Source organism: Engystomops pustulosus, chromosome 1 (genome assembly GCF_040894005.1).
Source record: "Engystomops pustulosus chromosome 1, aEngPut4.maternal, whole genome shotgun sequence".
In the NCBI taxonomy this organism is placed as follows: Eukaryota; Metazoa; Chordata; class Amphibia; order Anura; family Leptodactylidae; genus Engystomops; species Engystomops pustulosus.
In genome coordinates this window covers 166,615,519-166,638,360 of record NC_092411.1, presented here as the reverse complement: position 1 = coordinate 166,638,360, position 22,842 = coordinate 166,615,519, and the positions used below count along the sequence as shown (strand labels likewise).

Sequence of the window (22,842 nt, the reverse complement as noted above, 5' to 3'; positions counted from 1 at the left end):
CACTTCACGTACCCCCGGGGTCTATGCGGAGCTCGACAGGCAGTTAAACGCCTTCCTACAGTTCAACAAATGAGACCAGTTCAAAGTCCGTAGCTTTATTAAACTGATGTAGGATTAGGGTGAAACTGAAGAAAAACAGGAATGTACAATCTATTAGAATAGTGCAATAATATAACATGGGCATGTTCCATACATTACATTAGCATATAACAGGAAACAAGCTGATACATATACAGTCTGGGACCAAACATGGCCGACCATGAGGTTGGGCCTATCTGTGCAATTACAGTGCAATTACAAATCTATAGATTACACTTCATATAACAAAGTTTATACAGAGTGGTCCTATAACTGCTAGTAGCTATAGATTCTTATAGACAGTCTCCTTACCGGCTATACTACAACAAGGGGTAAGATGGATGAATATAGGTCTTCTCTCTTTGTAGACATGAAGGGAACTGCCCTTCTCCTACCCACAATCCTTTGTATCTGCTAGTGGGTGGGGAAAACAGAATGTAAGTAGTTATTAACTTTGGCCATTAGATGGCGCCTGCAAACAAACCTCTGTTACATAATGGACAAATTATGAACATCATTTAACCTACATAACATTTGCCAGTGGGCAGCACACTAAGCCGTTTCTAATCATAGTGTATGATGATAGTGGCATCTTTTCTTTTCATTGTAACTTTTTCTTTAGAAATTATTCATCCCAGCCGATACTTTCAAAAACTCACCTCAAATGTTACATAAAATATGATGCAATACTAACGTCTGTATTGATGTGACCCTATATTAGAGTAATGCCTCTATGACCTCCCTTTTGTATGTCAAAACTTTTTTTTTGTTTTTTTTGTTTGGTGCTATGATTGCCATTTACTTCTTAAAACACTAATGTCAGCTTCATAGGTGCAACCAATCCCTGTTCCTTCACCACCCAACATTGTGCTAAATGTCTCCCTTTGTCCCCGATTGCTCCTTGTATGGAAACTACAATATTTTCGGTGAACTCCTTGATTCATAAGAATCAGTCAAAAATAGAGGGTATTTACATGATCCAGAGTATACCCTAAAGTTGTTGGGTAGTCAGCTTAAAAATTCCACAATCATTACATTAACCCCTTCGCGCTCCGCGGCGGATATATCCGCCACGGAGCGCAGTGACTTAGCGCTCAGTGGCGGATATATCCGCCACGGCTCCTATGCCGGCTCGGCTCTGGATCAGAGCCGAACCGGCATCGGGAAACACGGGGTGCCGGCTGTAACTAATAGGCGGCACCCCAGTGTAACACCCGCGATCGGAGTTGTCTCCGATCGCGGGTGCTTAACCCGTTAGATGCCGCGGTCAGCGCGACCGCGGCATCTAACAAGTATCTGGGGGGTCTTTCCCCCACGATCGGCCCCCCCGAACCGTTTTCGGGGGGCGCCGATCGTTGCTATAGTAACTCTGGGGTCCGATCTGGACCCCAGAGTTACTAGCAAGAATTGCCAGTAAGATGGCGTCTGTGATGTCATCTTACTGGCAAAGTGCCAGCCTATGCAAGTGCATAGGCTGACACTGATAATACTCTGCAATACATGAGTATTGCAGAATATTATCATGAAGAAGCAATCAGAAGATTGCTTCTTCATGTCCCATGGTATAAAAGTGAAAAAGTAAAAAAAAAAGTTATTCAATAAAAAAAATAAAGTCATAAATCACTAAAAATGCCCCAAACCCCCAAAACATATAAAGAGACATATAACTAAAAAAAAAAGTCTAAATCATAACACAAACCCCACATATATAGTATCACCGCGTCCGTAACAACCCGTAGAATAAAAGTAAATCATTATTGAACCCCCACGATAAACGCCGTAAAAAAAAACTGTTATAAACCCTCCAAAAATTATGATTTTTACCTTTTCAATCCCACAAAAAATGATATAAAATGCGACCAAAAAACCATATGTACTCAGACATGATACTGGTGCAAAGTACAACATGTCCCGCAAAAAACAAGCCATCAACCAGCTCCGTAGCCAAAAACGTAACAAAGTTATGCCACTTGGAAGATGGCAATACAAAAATTATAGATTTTTCCCCACATTAGGGTTTTGTTTGACAAATTTAGTAAAACGTAAGAAAATATATTCATGTCTGGTATCCCCGTAATCGTATCAACCCATAGAATAAAGATAACATGACTATTAGGCTATACGGTGAACACCAAAAAAAAAAAAGTAAAAAATCCAGTACAGAATTGATGCTTTTCTACTCCTGCCCTCAAAAAAAGTTCCTAAATTTTCAACAATAGGTGATACCAACCCCAAAATGGTAACAATGGAAAAAGCATCTCATCCCGCAAAAAAAATGCCGTCACATGGCCCCAATAACGAAAAAGCGAAAATTTTATAGCCTTCAAAAGGGGCCAATGAGGAAACTAAATTCCTGGCAGCTGCAGCGCCCTCCTTCCCTTCTGCGCCTCGCTGTGCCCCCATAAAACAAGTAACGGCCACATGTGGGGGGTCTTTGTACTCAGGAGAAATTGCAGAACAAATTGTATGGTGGGTTTTCTCTTTTTATATTTTGGAAATGTGTAAATTTTGGTGCTAAATGAACGTATAAGGGAACAATATGACCATTCTAAATTTCACCTCCATTTTGATTCAATTACTATGAAGATCTCAAGGGGTTAACAATCTTCGTAAAAGCTGTTTCTGATAGCTTGAGGGGTGCAGATTTGAAAATGGGTTGGTTATATAGGGGGTTTTGATGCTAAATATGTAAAATTTCATTCAAAACTGTATTTATCCCCAAAATAGTCAATTCTGAAAATCCGGAAAAGCGATATTCTATTTGCAAGCCGCGTGACGTCAAAATAAATTATCCAGATATTTCAGAAATTATGAAAATGTAAAGTAGACAAATGGGAAATGTTATTCAGCAACTTATTTAGCTGGTAAATCTATCTGCCTGAAAACGTGATGATTTAGAATTTCGAAAATGGCAAATTTTTCAAAAAATTCATCACATTTTCTTTTTTTTGTAAATAAACGCAAAACTTATCTGCCAAAATTTACCACTAAAATGAAGTACAACATGTGGGGAAAAAACAATCTCAGAATCGTTTTGATAAGTAACAGTGTTCAAAAGTTATAACCATATAAAGCGAAGCAAGTCAGAATCCAAAAAATCGGGCTGAGCCTTAAGCTGTAAAATGGCTGCGTCCTTAAGGGGTTAATGTCTTCAGCAAAGCACATCAATCTCAAAGTATGCTATTATGGAAATTATGACAATAATATTTATGATTTAGGCAACATTAGCACTGACACACATATAATAAAATTAAAGGAATAAAAAATGAAACTGAAAAGAGTTTTCACAATAACAAAAGAAACTAACTAAAAATAAAATTTCAAATTGTTCCTAATTAATAGAAGTAAAAATACATAACACAAACAATTTCAAACTGAATGCTGCTTTCATTTTCAACACCTTGTTGTTACTTTGTTGGTATGATGGAACATGAATTGAAAAACAAATAATAATAAAACCAAATTACCAGTGAGACAAGTACACCAAAAACATCAGAAATATGCAAATATTCACAGATATGACTTTGTCCTGTTAACAGCCCTTCACAAATGGGTGTGATAGTAAACATATAAAAAATGCATAGATCCCAACCTTGATATTTGCCTCACAATGGAAACAAGTCCTTTATTCAGATGGTAATATATCGTACCCAGCTAAACATTCAGGTGTTTAGAGAAAATTTAATTTAGACTGCCTGACTGTATTTTACTTCTTAAAAATGTAAACATTTAGTAAGGTCCTCTACCATCACCTAGTAAATGCCTTTAAGGGAAAAAAAAGTTAGTTATGAGATGATCTTGATCTTCCTTAATTTTTTTTTTCATTCCTCCCTGAAAGACAAAACTAGTAAAAGATTAATAACAACAGATAACCTCCTCTGGGAGGCTTACATGAGGAGACTCTTCTTCTCCCCTCTTCTTACAGCCTTTTATAGAGTGACCCGTGTTTGTACATTTAAATAACTTCTCTTGAATTTTAATATACTGACTGGTCTGCTGACTCCAGTCCTCCAAACTATTTACAAAGGTTTGATAGGAACTTGCATACCTTAAAGAAACCTTTTTTGGACACACCACAAAATTGCATTTGTCAGTCAAGAAAAAAGGCACTTGTAGATGGCAGTATACAAAGTTAAATACTTACTGCAAACATTTATTAGATCATCCCCCCTTTTTAACTTTGTATTGTCTAGAGCAGTGATGGCGAACCTTTTAGAGACAGAGTGCCCAAACTGCAAACAAAAATCCACTTAATTACCGTTAAGTGCCAACATGGCATTTTAAGCTGCAACTTATTGCTACCAGTTCTTCTACATCATTCAATCATATTGGCCCCCTTAGGCCACCAATACTGTTGAAGGAAGGAGGACAAAATCAGACTCTCATTGTAGCTTCTCCCCAGGGTCTCTCTGTGCAGGAAGAATAGTGGGTCCAGCAGGATGACTTCCAAAGATAATGCTCTTCTGTCAACACCTGGGCGATGGCCTGAGTGCCCACAGAAAGGGCTCTAAGTGCCACCTCTGGCACCTGTGCCATAGGTTCGCCACCACTGGTCTAGAGCATTACTACCTCTATAGATCTCGTTGTCATTTACCAAGTTCATCTCTGCAGGTAGCCCTGTATGAGCTTCCCTAGGGGGTTGTAGTTTACTACCAAATTGAGGCTGGAGCCATTACCACAGTAGAGCACGCTCAACTCTGTTATTCAGACTGTATTGTGGAACAACAGACTCCAGTTTATTGGAATGACTAATGGATGATACCTGGCATAGATTTGATTTAACTTCTGCTGCTAAACTCACATTCACATTACCCTGTTCTTTTTGCAACAATTGTAAATTGGCATCATGTAACTGATCTTTAATTACAGCATCATACTCATAGTTTCTATGCTTTTCTTCTACTATAGACACAACATGCTGCTCTTTAGGTCTACAACTTGTATCATACTCTTCCAGCTTATCTCCCAGATCACAATTCTACTGGACAACATCTCCCTCATCTCTCAGATATTCACATTTTTCCTTTACATCATTAGCAATGGCCACACCAACACTTGGTTGAATTTCTCCTTGCTCGTCTCTCAACTGAGCCATTTCTGACTGACATTGCAGTTTTTCATGATTTTTAATATTTTTCCTTTTCATTAGGTTAGACACAAACTTAGATACTAACTTTACTTTTATTCCTGACCTTCTGTGGCTGCCTTTTTGATTACCTTGTTTTGCAAGGTCATTAAACTGATATGAGGTATCATCGTCTGCACTTGTCACATAACAGGCAGAGGTACATTTCTTAAAAAACTTTCTCACAACTTCCATGTTTCTTCTAAAATACCACTATGGGACAACAACAACTTTCCAACACTAACAAACAAAAACACAGACCAGTGAATGATATTCACTTAACTAGGGATTCGGATTTCTTTCAATCCTCCCTACGTCACACTCTAAAGACAACAATCAAGTAGAGTATTGTGACTATAACGTGATTGACCGTAACTCATACAAGTGATCCACAAACAAGATTCACGATCCAGGCCACGATTGATTCCCTTTTGAACAATAACACAAGACTCAGGGTTTATTCCCAATCTCACTATGTTCTCAGAAATGTTGGGTTTTATCCTTTAGATCCTATCAGCACTTTAATCACCAGGGTAATTACCCTAACTTGCCGGCAAACAATTCAACTAATAACAGGCCTTAACTCACTAGACTGACACTAGCAGACTAACACTTAACATATAAACACAGTGCACTTAACAAAAACACAATACAAAAACACAATACATGTATCAATCCCAAATAGAAACATTCATACTCACCAATTAAGAGCGTCCTCTCACTGATGTAGTATCCCTCAGAACGTCAGGTCAGCGTCTCAGGTGTCTTCGGTATTCACGAACCAGCACGGTACTTTTTCACTGATGCTTCTCCGGGTTCTGGGTCTTGCAGATTGTTGGTTTGGATCTTCCTTGGATGTCAGGAACTTGGCAGCAGTTCTTGGGTTCTTCGCAGAATGTTGTTCTCCACGATCCGTTGGGGTGCCAAATGTAATATGTGGGTTTTTCCTTCTACCTGCTCTACCTAAGAGTCGTTCCTTGAAATGCAGAGTCCAAACTTGGAGAAAGGCTTGTTTACTTAAAAAGGTATAATAGATGACAAAGTATAAAAAGAAAATAATACAATATAAAATGCCTCCTCAATGTCCTATTTTGGGATTTACAGATACACACAGTGTCATAAACTATGGGTTATGAGTTCCCTTCTTATGATAGGAGAGTCACCTTTGCCCTATAAGATAACGTAATTAAGGACATGTACCATAGGGCAACAGATCCCACCCCCCTCTGTGATTCCCTTTGTTCTCCCCCCCCCCCCCCTTATCAAAAGAATTGGTAACTGGTTTCCTCTGTCCCTTAGAGGTGCTAATTGGTTTCCTGTGAAATGGTAGACTGGGTGTCTCCAAGGGCCTCATGGTTTTTCATGTGTCTTAAAATGACTCCCTAAGAACATGAAAAATTATACTTCAAAGAAAACTTAGTCATAAAGCAAATATTTTAATTTCTGGTCAACGGATCTGGATCAGTATCCCCTTATTGTCCTGGGGTGTCAAGCCCAAAGGATTTGAGAGATAGGAAGCCAAGAAAACGCCTATTAGACAATTGGGCCAACATTTAATAATGGTGTTTGGTACTGTTAGATTTGTTAATTCATGCTGGTAAATGTGGTGGGCATGTCTTCTTATCAGGGGACTCTTGGGAAAAGATATAACATATTTTGGAAAAATGTCCCTGATTTTCCATCTTGATTAAGGTGTAGCCACACCCCTCTCACATGACCGAGGGGGCGGATCGATTATGTAGTTAAAAGTAACATGCCAGCATTGAATCCTTGTTGTCCATGGGGAATGCCTTCAAGCTGGCAGGACTTCCAAAATTTTCATCGGTTTTCCCCACCGCGGATCTTTATGCCAATCCAATTAGTAAGAGGTCTGTCTTTTCTTTTATTTTATCCCTTTTTATTTCACTGTTTGCTGTTATGTATGTCTGTTATTTTACCCTTTTTGTAACCATTAAGCATTGTGCCTATTTTGCATATTAAATAGTCCTTTAATAAGTTTTTCCTTGTGCTCTATACGTTCCCATACCTCTGGAGAGGGGAATTACCGCTAAGCTGTGTTACCGTGTGAATATCTTTGTGCTAGTAGTAGCTATAGACCGTGTGGGTCCAGGTGAACTGTACTGCATCTAGAAGAGTGTGTGTCTGGGTGTGTGTGCGCGGTCCTGGTGTAGGTTTCTCGTAAGCCGTAATTACGAGTGGTGGCAGCCGTGAAAAGTGAGTTGTATGGAACGGGTGACTTTCGGGGTGCTGAGTGGCCCTGTGTAGTAGCGTTCCATAGGCACGTAAGTGGTAGGGGGGTACATAGTGTGGTTGTGCGCCCCCTGGGCTGTGCGTGTGTAGTGTCTGGGATCCGAATGCGTTTGGTTTCCCTGACATGAGAATTCAGACTGAGTGGGTTTGCCGTGTGCTAGGAGAGTAGGAATTAGCGTAAGGACGCCATTTTGTGTGAGTGGGCGGAGCTTAGGGCTAATTTGCGTGGTCTCCTGGCGTACGTGAACCCCGTGTTTGGAACCCGGCGACTCGGGTTTGTGACAAATTGGTGGCAGCGGTGGGATAAATTCATTTTTTGTCAGAGCATTAAGTGTTGGGATTAAGCAACTAACCCCTGCACTTAAGGACTAGTGGAATCCTTGTGAGGAGTCCCCTAGTTTTACACGGACCAAATCAGTGCTGTTCTAAGACACACGTGCAAACAGTTTCCCTTCCCCGTTTTTCTTTTCTATCTTTTATTTGGCAAAGGTTGCACTCAGTAATGGCAACCATCTACAAGAGACAGAGCAAGGTGGCTCTAGTCCACCTCTGCGAGCAGAGAGGTATCAACCCGGCTGACAAGTCTAAAGAGCTGCTGGTTTGTGCTTTGATGGAGCAAGATGCAGAGCAAGGATCTGGCACGGCTCAAGGGAGCCAAGAAATGGACATTAATCCTGGAAGAGTTTCCCCTGAGGCTACCCATAGCAGGAGCCCTCAGGTAGGCATGGATGTGTCTCTACAAATGGCCCTACAGCAGCTAGGTGAATGTGATCCTAGCCTGCGCCTGCAGCTTATCCTTCAATTTAATCAGGCGGCCGCAGAGCGAGAGAAGGAGAGAGCGGCCGCAGAGAGAGAGGAGAGAGCAGCCGCAGAGCGCCAGGCTGATAGAGAATTCAGGCTGGAAATGGCGCGTATTGAAAGGGGTATCAATTCTGTGCAACCCCAATCCCAGGATGTAGACCCCAAAAGACCTCGTCAAGAACGTTTTCCAGTACTGGACAAGGATGGGGACTTGGACATTTTTCTGCGGTCGTTTGAGAAGACCTGCAGACAATACCATCTGCCCCGTGAGCAGTGGGCACAGTATTTAAGCCCAGGGTTAAGAGGCAAAGCCCTGGAAGTATTTGCTGACCTTCCTCTTGAGCTTGATGAGGACTATGATGATATAAAAGCTGCTTTGATTAAAAAGTACAACTTAACTCCAGAGGTGTATCGCAAGAAATTCCGGAGTGTAAAGCAAGAAACAACTGAGAGCTACGCTGATACAGTAGGCAACTTACGGACTACCTTTCTACAGTGGACCCGAGGACTTTCTGTCAACAGCCGTGAGGACCTGGAGGATCTCATGATAAAAGATCAGTTTCTGCACATTTGTCCTGTGGATGTACGACAGTTTGTTTGTGACAGGGAGCCTAAAACTGCGGATGAAGCTGCGCAGATTGCAGACTCCTACACCGCCAACCGGATGCCTGAAGCCAAGAGGGAAACATCCCCCCAAAGGTCCACCAGCTGGAAGGAGAAACAAGCCAGGACAACATCACAACCTTCTGTCTCCAAAGTGGGTGAGAACATTACACTGAGGGAGTCTATAAATCAGGGGGATATGCGCAAATGTTTTAATTGTAACAAAGTGGGTCATCTGAGGTCTGCGTGCCCAGAGAGAGGGGCAACTGTCTACTCTACAGTACCAGTAGTCATGCTGCTTTCTGGTGATATGGAGAAATTACAGCATCACATGCAGACTGTGATAGTGGGTGACAGAGTCACCCAGGGATTAAGAGACTCAGGGGCAAGTTATTCTCTTGTTCGCCCTGAGATTATAAACCCTGAGGACATCATTCCAGAAAAGACTTTGCCTGTGAAGGGGATAACCGGATGCCATCCAGGAGTGCCCGTCGCCAAGGTTTTTATGGACTGGGGTTCTGGTAGAGGTATCAGACAAGTGGGAGTGTCACAAGAATTGCCTGTGGATGTATTGTTGGGAAATGATTTGGGAAAAATGACAACTGTGTATGTGCCTGATGTACAACAATCATATGAGAAAATGGGCAGAAGCCCAAGGGGACTGGTCTGGGAGGGAGGACAGGATAGCAAGAGCAAGGCTATGCCTGCTCCAGAACCAGAGGTGTCCCAGTATGAGGAAGCTAAGAGGGAGGGGGTGGTAAATGGGCCCCCAGAGATAACCCTGCAGTCAGCAGATATGGTGAAGGGTGTGAGAGGCTGCCAAGATGGAGTCTCTGAATCTGCACCTCAAAGCTCTAAGGTCATGAGTGTGGATCTGGTGGAGGCCATTACTCAAGGAGAGGTCCTAGAGCAGACAAGAGGTGTCAAGATGAGTAAGGCTCAGAGCATGAGCCACAAAGATGCCTCTACTCAGACTGGGGAGATGCAGTGTGTCTATGAGCCAAAGACAGTGTGTACACTAGAACCAGTGCTGAGAGAGGAGACTGGGGTCCACAGTGAGGTCAGGTTCCCAGTGATGAGTGTTGCCAGTGCAGTTTTGGGGAGCGATCAGAAAGGGGAGCAGGGGCATCGGGACTCTCAGGAGAGCGTTCAGTCAGTGGACCAACCTAAGCCCTGTAGTATAAATGATAAAGAGAGGGACTCTAATAGCTGTACAGCTGGAAAACCAAAGCATAATGTAATTGGGTACAGTAGTCCTACACTTAACTACATTGGTATTTCATCCAGCAGGGAGAGGGTTAAACGTTTCACACTTGGTAGAGGGGACACAGAACTCAGTGTTTCTGCAGCACAAAGCCATAAAGTCAGCAGGGGGTTCCAGCACAGCAGTGTACAAGTGACCAGGGGTGATATTACTTGGCCTTATACACCAGATGGTTGATGTGCCCAGGTAATCACATCTTATGGCAATGATTTTTATGGTACTGAACTTCTGCAATGTATTATTGGTAATTGGCTTGGGAAAATTTAAAATGGCGTGGGTCATTTCAAATTTGCCCAATCTTGAAAGGGGGAGGTGTCAAGGAGATATTAATTGTGAATGTATAAGATTGGTTTAACTATAGGGTAATTACAAACTTTGTTTAAATATTTGGCATCTATTGAAGCGTCCAGGCAGCTTTTATGACATCCTGGAGCTTTAACAGCCTGATAACCTCTGAACTGAAGACTGGTCTGTTCAGACCCCAAAGGACATTTGGTCTCCCTACCCCCCTCTTCTGCATCAGGATTTGGAAACAAAAGACTGTTTAAATATTCCTGGACTCTCCCCCCTCATTAAAACTTTGCCCAATCCTGAATGACCCTCTGGACTAATTAATGAATGGGAGGTTCTGAAATCTGAACCAAACTGAGAAGTTATAAAACAATATGAAATCCAAGAATTGGTGTTCACATTTTGGGGGCTGCTTGACAAGCTGAATGTGTCCCTTATTTCTCCCACCTCCAGGGATCAGGATTTACTTTAAGTTTGTAAGTTTCTGTTATTTTTCTCCCTTTTTATTTTATAACTGTTTTGCCGTGTTGTGTGTCATTTTATTTTGTAATTCTTTTGTTTTTAATATCTTTTTATGCACTGATCAACTTTTTGTAATTAAAGCTTTTCACTTTAATTTTGGTCCCTGTATGCTCTGCGAACTCATAGCCTTGTAAAGTGTGGTTAGCTGTGTGACTACTAGAGTGCTGAGTGTGCATGTGTAGTGGTGTGACAAGGTGACTGCCTGAGAAGCAAGAGTTGTTGTAGAGTGGGATACTTATTGGTCCCAGTATAAATGCAATAAGTGGTGGCAGCGGGTCTGGTTCTGGTGCTGGAGCTGTATGAGGTGTGATTTATGCTCAATTTGTGTCCTGAGTGAAAGGTGAGCGCAAGTTTGAGTAGGCTAAATTAACCCGTACAGTTGCACCCCACGTCACGTGACGAGGCGGCGGCGTCTTCGCCGTGACACACAGTATCTGACTACACTCAAGACTACATGACTAACAGACACAAGACTATATAATTAGTCCATCATTAGTAAGTTAGCTCTAGACTACTCCTTGTCTATACATATATAGCTCCACTGTTATCACAATCACACCCACAGATGCTCATGACTCCACCCCTACTCGGATATCTTCTGGCCTTCGTGATGACTTGTCGCCAATCAGCTTCCGGTAATAGGATATTATAAAGAGAAAAAAGGAGAGGGCCGGGAAAGTGCGCTAGTAACCGAACAGAAATCTCCAAGTGTAGTGATTAACACAATTTTTATTGGTAGCAGTGAAATCCAAAGGCAACGCGTTTCGGGGAGACCCCTTCGTCAGACCAAAATGGAAGTGCTGAGTGGGAACTCAGAAGAGGAGCGCTGAGAGGGAGCTCAGAGCGCTGAGAGTCTGCTACCCTAGTAGCAGACCGCCTGAGCTCCCTCTCAGCGCTCCTCTTCTGAGTTCCCACTCAGCACTTCCATTTTGGTCTGACGAAGGGGTCTCCCCGAAACGCGTTGCCTTTGGATTTCACTGCTACCAATAAAAATTGTGTTAATCACTACACTTGGAGATTTCTGTTCGGTTACTAGCGCACTTTCCCGGCCCTCTCCTTTTTTCTCTTTATACAATCCATTTTACGGTACCTTGGCTACCGGTTTCGGAGAGCCCAATAGTTGCTGCAGTAACCTATGATTCAAACCTCCGTACCTTCAAGGATCCTCCCCCCCCCACTGGATACTATATACCACTTGTACCCAAGTGGTTACCAGGTGAGCAACCATTTATCTCACCACAATCGGTACACTTGTCTCTACGTTATCACGCGAGGCGCCGTCCTCCTCCGCTGTTGTTTTTGTTTTTTTCTTTCTCCGGTAATAGGATATTGGCCTCTTAGTGTCGTCATTTACTCCTTCCTCAGGATGGCGCTCTCGTACTTGGAATTGGTATCTTTTCCTCAGGTCTTTGTCCCAAATGGCTTGGGTGACCTCCCAGGGATGGTATTTATTGCCCACAATATTGACACAATAGGGCTTCCCCTGGGAAAGTGTCCTTGTATCACCTTTTCACAACAGATGTTTGTTTAATGCCCTCCTGAGTCAATAGATTTGGGCTTGCAACAACACAGCTCTCCTGATGCCTTTGATCTATGCCCCAAGTTAATGGATAAACCCCCTTCTGTGGAGATTCCACAGGATATTCCTTGAGAAAGGGCACATAGGTGACCCATGATCAATTACCAAGTCTTTTATGGCACCACTCCAAGGCTTCAGGCAATGTCGATCTGGTGGCAAGCTATGTGAGTGTCCATATTATATGAATCTCAGTATATACTTTAATATTCAAATATAACAGGGTCCAAGTCCAAGAGAGAGTTATGAGATCTCTACAGCAGACTTCTTGTGCTAGGAGTAGCCAGCTGAATGGTAGCAGGCCCGCATCTGTCAAGAGGCGAGATGAAAATCTTTTTTCAGACGGCAGATTTGATGCTGGGGAGAAAAGATTGTGTTATGTGGCTTCTAAGGGCTCTAGTCAGCATGCGGCCATATTTGTTACCATATTCCTAAAATATGCTGCAGCGCACTTGCAGCATACTTCTGTATGCCTTTTCTAGTAAGTGTTTGACCTCATGCCTAGTCGCTTGGAGGTCCCATAGTATCGGGGTTTGTGTTTGTGCCTCAGATCCAGAGAGGTGACCCGCTCAAGTGCCCTTCTCAATGTAAATGCTTTCTACCACTTAAGGCATTGTGCTCAATGAAAACCTTTTGAGAGTTTCCCATTTCGTTAGTGCGGGAGTGGGATCCGATGTGTGGTAAATTGGGCAGTGGTACGGGTGACCTTAGCGGTGCATATTGGTTCAAGAAGGGGAGGGAGTTGTTGAGTCACCAAAAACATTTCTTCTTGTTGAGGAGGGGAGTTTGAATGTGCAATAAAACAATGTTGCCAATAGAGGAGGCTGTCAGACACTGAAGCACATTGTGTTGCAGTCTACTGTATACTCCATGGGGGAGAAGAAAAAAACTGTATCCCGTTTCTGATGGGTGCTGCAGCCACCTGGCATCGCATATTTGGAGATGTAGAAGGGAGCTTTTAAGCTTCCTCAGGGCGGAGTTAGATATGCTTGATCTGTCCGTCGGGTCTAGAGTCAGGTTGAGGTCTCCGTCCAGCACAAGGTTTCCTTTAATCAAGGGAATGACATTATGTATAAGCTGGATAAGGAAGGGGACCTGGTTTTTGGTTTGGGGCATACACAGCAAGAATGGAAAATGGGTGGCCACTGATGTTCAAGTTGAGGATTTACCTTCTGTTGGCGTCTCTTGTACAGTCTACTATTGTGTGGGGGAGAGATTTGTGTAGGGCCATGGGTACACCGCCGGAGCGTGAGAGTGGGTTGTTGGCGTAGAACCATGAAGTGTTTTTTTTTTGTTTTGATTGTTGGGCCATGGCCCACCTTGAAGTGGGTCTCCTGTTCGGCTGCCACCAGGGGTTGTCAGGGGTGGGGGTTGGGGAAGGGGTAAAGTGCGGGTGAGGGGGAAGAAAAAGAAGAAAGGAAAAAGAGAGATTAGTACAGAGAGAACAAACCAGTGGCCCAGCTGGGTTAGGTTAGCAGAGGAGGCCAGTGGAGGAGAAGTCAAGGGCAGAAGGTATGAGGGCCAGTGACTTAGAGACTCTGAAGGTAGGTGGAGGGCCTGAAAGAATGGCTTAAGGTCGTTTGGGGATCAGAGGGTGACATCCTTCCCTCCGGAGCGGACGTGAAGAGCAAATGGGAAACCCATCTGTGAGGAAGGGTATGCTCTCTCAGTAGGTCCAGAAGTGGTTGTACTGCAGCACATTGCGCCAGAGTGAAATTGGAGAGGTCTGGAAAAATCTTGAGCGAGGCTCACTGGTACAGGTCTTTTTTTTTGGCTTGGTTTTGCCAGAACCTGTTCTTTGAGAGAGTATAAAACGATTCGGCACCCTACGTCTCTTGGGTTCTGTGATTTCGGATCTCGGGGTCTGAGGGAGGAGGAGCTAGGCACTGTGTGTCTTCACACTGCCATGGTAAGGCCACGTCCCCCCAACCCTTTATTTTCAATGGGCTTTTGCACACTTCAGTTTTTTTTTCACTGATCTGTTTTGGACCTGTTTTTTTTTTGTGTTCACTGAACAGTAGATCAGTAGAAAAAAAAACTGAAGTATGAAAAAGCAAATTAAAAGGAATGCGTCAGTAAGGCATCAGTGAAAAATCTGTATGTGTTCATCGGCCAAAATGGGTTCAGTGAGAAATCACTGATGTGAAAAAACACATCAAAGTGAAACCACCCTAAGACCTGAGAGCCTTGCTTTTTACCTTCTATTAGTTGGTCTGATTTGCTGCCCCACAATTTTCTGGTGCACAGGCTATTTTCTGTCCGGTCACTCCCACTAGTTACTGAGTACACTCCACTTTTTAAACAATAAACTACATAAAGTGGTCTAAAACCCTTGATAAATCTGATGTTGCTCCAGTTTTCTGCCATAGACCTATTAACCCCTTACCGACATGTGATGCCCGTGAGCCCTCTCCATGCACCCGCACCCGGCATGTGACGTAATATTACCGGGTGTTTACTCGCTGATCGCTGCCGGCATGGGCACTGCCATCTTTCCGAGGATCATACATTGTAATGTATGAGGAGTAAAATCCCCAAATACTGCCATACAGTAGTATTGCAGAATATCGTAGGAACGTACAGACAACCTAGGGTTAAAGTACCCTAGGGAGTCTGAAAAATAGTGAAAATAAAAATTTAAAAAAGTAAAAAAAATATATATAATAAAAAAACCCTAAAAACTCAAATCACCCCCCCCCCCCTAAATAAACAGTAGAAATCGTAAACACATTGGGCATTTTCGGACGCGGTGATACCTAATCTATAAAAATATTTTATCGGTTTTTCACTGCGTTTAACCCAGTAACGAAAACTCGCGCCCAAAGCACTTTTTTGCCATTTAAAAAAAAATAATTCTATAAAAAGTGATCAAAAGGTTGCACAGTCCTAAAAATGATAACATTGTAAACATCATCAAAATCCGAAAAAAAAAAAAAAACACCTCCTATTGCTCCGTGCACCAAAGTATAAAAAAGTTATTAGCGGAAGAAGGCAAAATCCCCCAAAAAAATTTTGTACAGGAGGTTTTAATTTTTTTTAATTGTATTAAAACATTATAAAACCTATACAAATTTGGTATTCCTGTAGTAGATATGTCATTTGGGGCGTACAGTGAAATCCAAGCCCACAAGAATAAGGCACACATGCGTTTTTTTTTTTTTTTACCAATTTCACTGCATTTGGAATTTTTTTCCTGCTTCCCAGTACATGCATGAAATATTAAATACCACCATTTTGAAAATAAGCCATCACACAGCTGTGTACCAGTGGTGCTAGGGAAAAACATTGTAGCAAAAAGTCTGACAATTGCCTCAAAAAAAAAAGTCTAGAAATGTCTTCTTTCCCCACATCAGCACTTTTCTGTAAACAAGTGTATGACTCGATAAAACAATACCTCTAGATCTCACTTCACAGGCAAAGTAGAAATAATCAACGCGGAGGATCTCTCTCCCTTCTTCTAAACAATGCTTAGCAGTTTGCGGCGTCCTTTGATGAGTCGGGTCTTTTTGTCCCAATGTTTCTGCCAGGAACACACACTCTGGATACCAAGTTCCATCATACTAAAAACATGTTAAAAAGGCCTATAAAATATATTAATCAAACACACGGCTGCTGCTGTGCCTAAAATTCGTTATATATCTTTCCAGGTAATCCATTCATGGATTTAAAAAAATAAACAAATGCAGGACTAAAACAAAAAGAAGACTAAACTAGAGGTTTATATACAAAAAGGAGAGCTAGGAAATACAGGCTACCATGTTGGAAGATGGATTTTTTTTAAAGAGGAATTATTTACTGGAATTGGTTACAAAAGCTAAAAAAAAAGAAAGTTATCGACCAAAAGAAAAAGTGAAATTTACTGAGGATAGAAGTAAATTCCCCTTCGTTACTGAATTCACAAAGTTGTTGCTGAATTCACTAAGTTTAGTAGGAAGAATATTACAAAAAAACAGGTTCATACTACAACATGATCCGTTGATTGGGAAATTTCTAGGTGAACAACCAACAATTGTCCATAGAAATGTCCAGGGTATTAAGGATCAGATTAAATAAAAAAGGAATATAAATTTGCATGAAGGGTTTTTTTTTTTTACATTTTCACGGTGTAATGCATGTCGAGTAATGCATGGGAGTAATAGGATCACTAAGAGTATTTTTAATTTTTCTTTCTCAGATAAGAGATTACACATTTAGGAACTTTTGATGTATATGAGCAAATACCCCTGTTGTTTGAAGTTGGAAGAACAGCAAGAAGATGAAAAACTTGGATAAATGAACACTGTCATAATATTAACCCCTACGTGTACCAGGACGTACTATAACATCCTGGTCCAGCATGGGTTGTGTTGAGAGTTATGCACTGCTCGAGAGAATGATGTAATCACTGTGTTGTGCCTGATAGGAAGAATTAATCAATTGCTTCACCATGCTCCATTTGCTGTGTATGAGTAATCCATCTAAGGCCGGCGCCACACAGGGCGCTTTGTCTGCGCTTGCAAACGCAAACGCAGACAAAGTCGCGCCCACCGGGGCGGGCCTCGGCCCGATCGCATCGGCGTTTCTATGGAAACGCCTGCGATCGGGAACGTGCCGCCGGTGTTTCTCGTTAATTTAACGCGAAACACTGGCATCTCGTTCCCGATCGCAGGCGTTTCCATAGAAACGCCGATGCGATCGGGCCGAGGCCCGCCCCGGTGGGCGCGACTTTGTCTGCGTTTGCGTTTGCAAACGCAGACAAAAGCGCCACGTGTGGCGCCGGCCTAAGGTTGATTACCCCTGTCTGGACAGTTCAGGAAGCTGCTTGTAATGTGTTTATGTATGGCTGCAAGCAGAACCCAGAATGTTTTATAATTGTTTTTTCAGCAAGATGTGCATCTGGATCCGTGTAGCTACAGCATTCTCAAGTTTCATAATGCATGAAATCAAATGGTAGAATTTCTTTAAGGGAATTCTCTAATTTCGTGGATAGTAAAGATATGCAACATTATCATTATTATGTTTTAAATTGAGTACATTGTATAATAAAGTTAGCAATATTAACCTCTTTTAGGACATTTTTTTAAATTTGTGGTTATAGCTTTGGAACGCTATAAGATATCCAGAGGATGTTGAGATTCTTTTCTTGTGACACATCATACTTCAAATTAGTTTAAAAATTTGGAGGATACATTTTGTGTTTACTTATGAAGAAACTGAAATTTGGCAAAAATTAGGAAAAATTCTTTACTAAATTCTCTACTTTTGAAGCAGATAGTCATAGCACCCAAATTAATTAGTAACTTACATTTGCCAAATGTCTGCTTTATGTTGGAATGGTTTTTTAACATTCCACATAATTTATTATAATGTTATGAGGCTTAGAATTTGGGTGACTTTTTTCACATTTTTTTGGGAAAATTTCCGAAACCCATATTTAGATGGATCTGCTCAACTTTTAATTGACTTGACTTTGCCTAAATAAGAGTAAGACTTATAAATTACCCCATTATGGAAACTACACCCCTCAACGTATGAAAAAGCAAGAATTTTAACTCATTAGGTGTTTTATAGGGGTTAAAACACAATACATTCATTTTGGGTGAAAAATTAAACATGTTTGCTGTATTGCTGTTTGCTATGTTTGCTGTATGGAAGAAGAACCGTCCAGAGCAGATTTGTATTGTCAAATTGTACAGCCTATAATGTATGTAAGACATTTATTCCTTACTTTGGAGACAATAGCGTTTTTGTTAAGCAGTGATAGCTGTTCAAATTGTGGAGACGCAATGGAACTTGGTATCCAGAGTGTGTGTTTTTGGCCAAAATTTTGGGGCGAGAGGACCAGAGACACATCGAAGGACTTTGCGAACTGCTGAGCGTTGTTCAGAAGAAGTGAGAAAGATCTTCCGCATTGCATATCTCTACTTTGCCTGTGGATTGCTATCTATAGGTACTAATTTATCAAGTTATACACTTTGTTTTCAGAAGAGCGCTGAAGCGGGGAAATAAGAAATTTATTTTTTAGATTTTTCAAACAATTGTCTGACTTTTTGCTGCAATAAAAATTACAGGCCTCTGCATTCTTTGTAGATAGGAAAACGTATATATGCTTATAGCTATACAGAAATTTTTCTCAAATACTACAGTATTTCCAGCATTTACAAAATATTTTTTCATTTTTTACATAGACGCAACAATATACAAAAAACTGCTAAACTATATACTGACATCTGAACAACTACAGGAGCATGGTTACCCTTTTGTTCACCCTGAGAAATCAGGAATGGCTCTTTTTTTTTCTGGCGAGGAAGGCAAGAACTTAGACTGTAAGTATTGAAAGTTTCATTAAATTTGTTATATTTTACGTATAACCCTGGTCTGGGGTGGGCACAATCTCTTCTTTTAAATGAAACTAAAATTGTGTTTCTAGATGCCATGGATCCGGAGATATTAATGTTTAAAACCAGAATTTCGGGTTGCAAATTTTATATATAAAAATAACTACCGACTGCACTTTAACAGTTAATATTTCAGTTTTTCTGACACCTAGAACCACTAGTTTAGATTCATATAAAAAAGCATAGTCTCTTTTTTCATAGGAAAATAAAAGTGAGATTCTAGGTGTCTTCCACTTGCAGGGAGAATTTACTGCACATAGGAGCTGCTGCACCTCACAGATTATGTAAATATTGACTTTATATGTTACAAAATTTTGATAAGGGATATTATCAATTAATGTTCTTGTTTTTAACCCAACACTTTCCAGAACAATCTAAGAACACACTTGCTCTCTGATTGGCTTTTATTTAGTGATAGTTTTTTTGCGCAAATTGAGCGATACAATGAGCATTCAATCCTCTTTGCCTAATGTGGCTACATATTAACACTGCGACCCAGAACTCCATAAAGTTATATGTAACACGAAAATCCTAATTAAAGCTTTTATTTCACACCATCCTCTATTGTTTATACCCATGTTATGACGTTCTCATGTTATTCTTGTTTTCTTGGTGATTTTTTGAAAAAAATGGATTTTGACGGAGTAGGAGCTTCTTGGGCTACATGCAGATGAACGTGAATCCGATGGATTCAGGCTACTTAATGCACACACATCTGATGTCCCTGGTGAGAGCCATAGGGCCCAGAAGATCACAGGAGGGAGAGGCATATGGGTCACACCACAGCAAGGAATTGGGATAAGCCGGAGCCAGACATAACTTTTCCACCTCTATCCATTTGGAGTAAGCAGTGCATTTCATGTCTTTTATTAGCCCATACAAACTTTAGGATGGAGTTATGCAGTTAATGAAGATCTTTTGAGTGGGACTGGGTTTAGTTTGGGAAGGATAGTCATTTTAACAGCCAAAATACGGCCAGACAATGAAAGGGCTAGTGGAGACCATTTAACTAGTAGAGAGCGTATGTATGCAAACATGGGGGGAAAACTATGCCTGTATAGTGAACTATGAGAGGAATATAGATGGATTCCCATGTAATCTATGGTGTCTTCACACCACTGGAAGGGGAAATTAGCCTTAAGTAGGGAAATCTGGCCAGGAGAGAAGCGTATAGGTAGGGCTTCAGTTTTGGAATTATTAACTTTATAACTGAAAAGGTGACCAAATACCACCAAAAAGCAATGCGGCGGTGGGGGTAAGTTAAGAGGACATCATCGGCAAAGAGTGAAATTTTTAATTCTTTATCCCCCACTTTAAGCCATTTAATGTCTCGATGAGAGTGAATAGCTGATGCTAGGGGCTATATGCGCAGCACAACGAGAAGGAGGGATAAGAGGCACCCCTGTCTGGTCCCATTAAACAAAGGGAAGGGAGAGGATAAAGCATGACGTAAAGGCCCTTGATCTCCGTTAGGAAATGGCCACCCAAGACGATCAAAGGCCTTTTCCACGTCCAGACACAGGAGAAGTGAATCACCCATTCTGTTGAAGGAATTGGGTTACCATTGAGAAATTAGTTGGAGAGTGGTATGTCTGGGAATAAGGATAGGGGCAAAGGAGCGGTAGTAGCAGTAGGAGAAGCCATCTGGGCCAGGAGACTTACCCCCAGAAGTTCTTTATTTAAGAAGGCAACTTCCTATTCAGTTATAGGATCATTTAGGGAAGATATAGCTTGTGGAGATGGAGTGGGAAGATGGAAAGATTCCAAAAAAGAATGCAATCGGTCATCCCTACTTTGTTGGTCTGAGGGGAGTTTAGAGGGTAAAGAATAGAGTTTAGCATAGTAATCCCGAAAGAGGTTAGAGATCTGTCGAGGGTCATAGGTTACAGTACCATCAGGGAGACTAAGGACATGGGGAAAGGGAATTCGAGTCACCCCGCAGTTGTGTGGCTAGAAGGGTGTGAGGTTTCTTTCCCCATGAATAATATCTCTGTTTAGTGTATAAAACTTGCTTTGTCTGCTTTATCTAGAAGTAGGTCTTTAATTTAGGACCTGGTGTCTACTAACTTTTTAAGTGTCCGTTTGTAAGAGGAAGCCATGATGGACTCTAGATGCCCCAGGGTCATGGAGATCAGTCCGTTGAATCTTGGAGTTGCGCTTAAGACTGGGCCCGGTAGAAATGTAGAAGCCTTTCATTACCGCTTTGTGTGCCTCCCATAAGGTTGCTACAGAAGTGACAGAACCGTCATTCTGATCATAAAAAGCCTTAATATGCACGAAAAAATTCATCCCTCTGATGTTTGAATGAGAGGCTTCTTTAGACTCCATCTAAGACATGTCCTTGCCGCCCTGGCCGTCAGGTCCAAATCCACATTGCCCGGGGAATGAACAGACCAGGTGATTGAGCCTATATCCACTGCAATCATGGATCTGACATATTATTACAAAAAAAATTATCAATACGCGTCTGGTGGGGGTGAGAAAAAAAGGAATAGGATCTGTCAGTCGGGCAGTTGACTCGCCAAAGATCATACAGGGAATGTTTGAGGATGAGTACTCTGAAGTCCTTGAAAGTCTTTTAAGGGAGGGGTTAACAGGTCTCTGTTGATTGGCGATCAACGTCTTCTGAAAAAATGACATTAAATTAAAGTCTCCTCCCAACAGTAAAATTGCAGGTAAGAAAACTTATTTGAGATACATTAGGGGCATAAACATTACAGAAGGTGACGAGCTCCCCTCCCAGAGTACCATGAATAATAATATAACGGCCACCCTGGTCCAGGTAGGAGGATGCCTCTTGAGAATAGTATGGCCACTCCTGCTCTTTTGAGATCTAAGGGGGCTGAGTAGGTTAGCTGAGTAAGTGAGTCTCTTGAAGGAAGGCCACATCTGCAGGCAGAGACTTAAGCTCAATAAGGTTATGCTGCCTCTTGGCGTTAGAATTAAGGCCTTTTACATTCAATGTAATATACACTCACTGGCCACTTTATTAGGTACACCATGCTAGTAACGGGTGGACCCCCTTTTGCCTTCAGAACTGCCTCAATTCTTCGTGGCATAGATTCAACAAGGTGCTGGAAGCATTTCTCAGAGATTTTGGTCCATATTGACATGATGGCATCACACAGTTGCCGCAGATTTGTCGGCTGCACATCCATGATGCAAATCTCCCGTTCCACCACATCCCAAAGATGCTCTATTGGATTGAGATCTGGTGACTGTGGAGGCCATTTGAGTACAGTGAACTCATTGTCATGTTCAATAAACCAGTCTGAGATGATTCCAGCTTTATGACATGGCGCATTATCCTGCTGAAAGTAGCCATCAGATGTTGGGTACATTGTGGTCATAAAGGGATGGACATGGTCAGCAACAATACTCAGGTAGGCTGTGGCGTTGCAACAATGCTCAATTGGTACCAAGGGGCCCAAAGAGTGCCAAGAAAATATCCCCCACACCATGACACCACCACCACTAGCCTGAACCGTTGATACAAGGCAGGATGGATCCATGCTTTCATGTTGTTGATGCCAAATTCTGACCCTACCATCCGAATGTCGCAGCAGAAATCGAGACTCATCAGACCAGGCAACGTTTTTCCAATCTTCTACTATCCAATTTCGATGAGCTTGTGCAAATTGTAGCCTCAGTTTCCTGTTCTTAGCTGAAAGGAGTGGCACCCGGTGTGGTCTTCAGCTGCTGTAGCCCAACTGCCTCAAAGTTCGACCTACTGTGCGTTCAGAGATGCTCTTCTGCCTACCTTGGTTGTAACGGGTGGCGATTTGAGTCACTGTTGCCTATCTATCAGCTCGAACCAGTCTGCCCATTCTCCTCTGGCATCAACAAGGCATTTCCGCCCACAGAACTGCCGCTCACTGGATGTTTTTTCTTTTTCGGACCATTCTCTGTAAATCCTAGAGATGCTTGTGCGTGAAAATCCCAGTAGATCAGCAGT

The 22,842-nt window shown here is 41.9% G+C and overlaps 2 protein-coding genes across 6 annotated transcripts in view; both read left to right on the top strand.

Annotated features, from left to right (window-relative positions):
• REXO1 (RNA exonuclease 1 homolog) overlaps positions 1 to 22,842 on the top strand; it is a 559,659-nt gene that overhangs the window by 306,709 nt on the left and 230,108 nt on the right. For 4 of the 5 annotated variants that reach the window (XM_072113796.1, XM_072113777.1, XM_072113768.1 and 1 more), the window contains one exon: positions 18,678 to 18,815. The exons of the other annotated variant lie outside the window; for it this stretch is intronic. In XM_072113796.1, the coding sequence (XP_071969897.1) occupies positions 18,678 to 18,815 (138 nt within the window). The remainder of the gene's footprint in view (positions 1 to 18,677; positions 18,816 to 22,842) is intronic. 5 annotated transcript variants of the gene reach the window in all.
• LOC140066241 (uncharacterized) lies at positions 7,798 to 11,326 on the top strand. Its single transcript, XM_072113809.1, has one exon. The coding sequence runs from the start codon at positions 7,956 to 7,958 to the stop codon at positions 10,296 to 10,298; it is 2,343 nt and encodes a 780-aa protein (XP_071969910.1). The 5' UTR covers positions 7,798 to 7,955; the 3' UTR covers positions 10,299 to 11,326.

What these genes read in the sequence shown, in the direction of transcription:
- LOC140066241 (XM_072113809.1), top strand. Translation starts at nt 7,956, where the DNA reads ATGGCAACCATCTACAAGAGACAGAGCAAGGTGGCTCTAGTCCACCTC.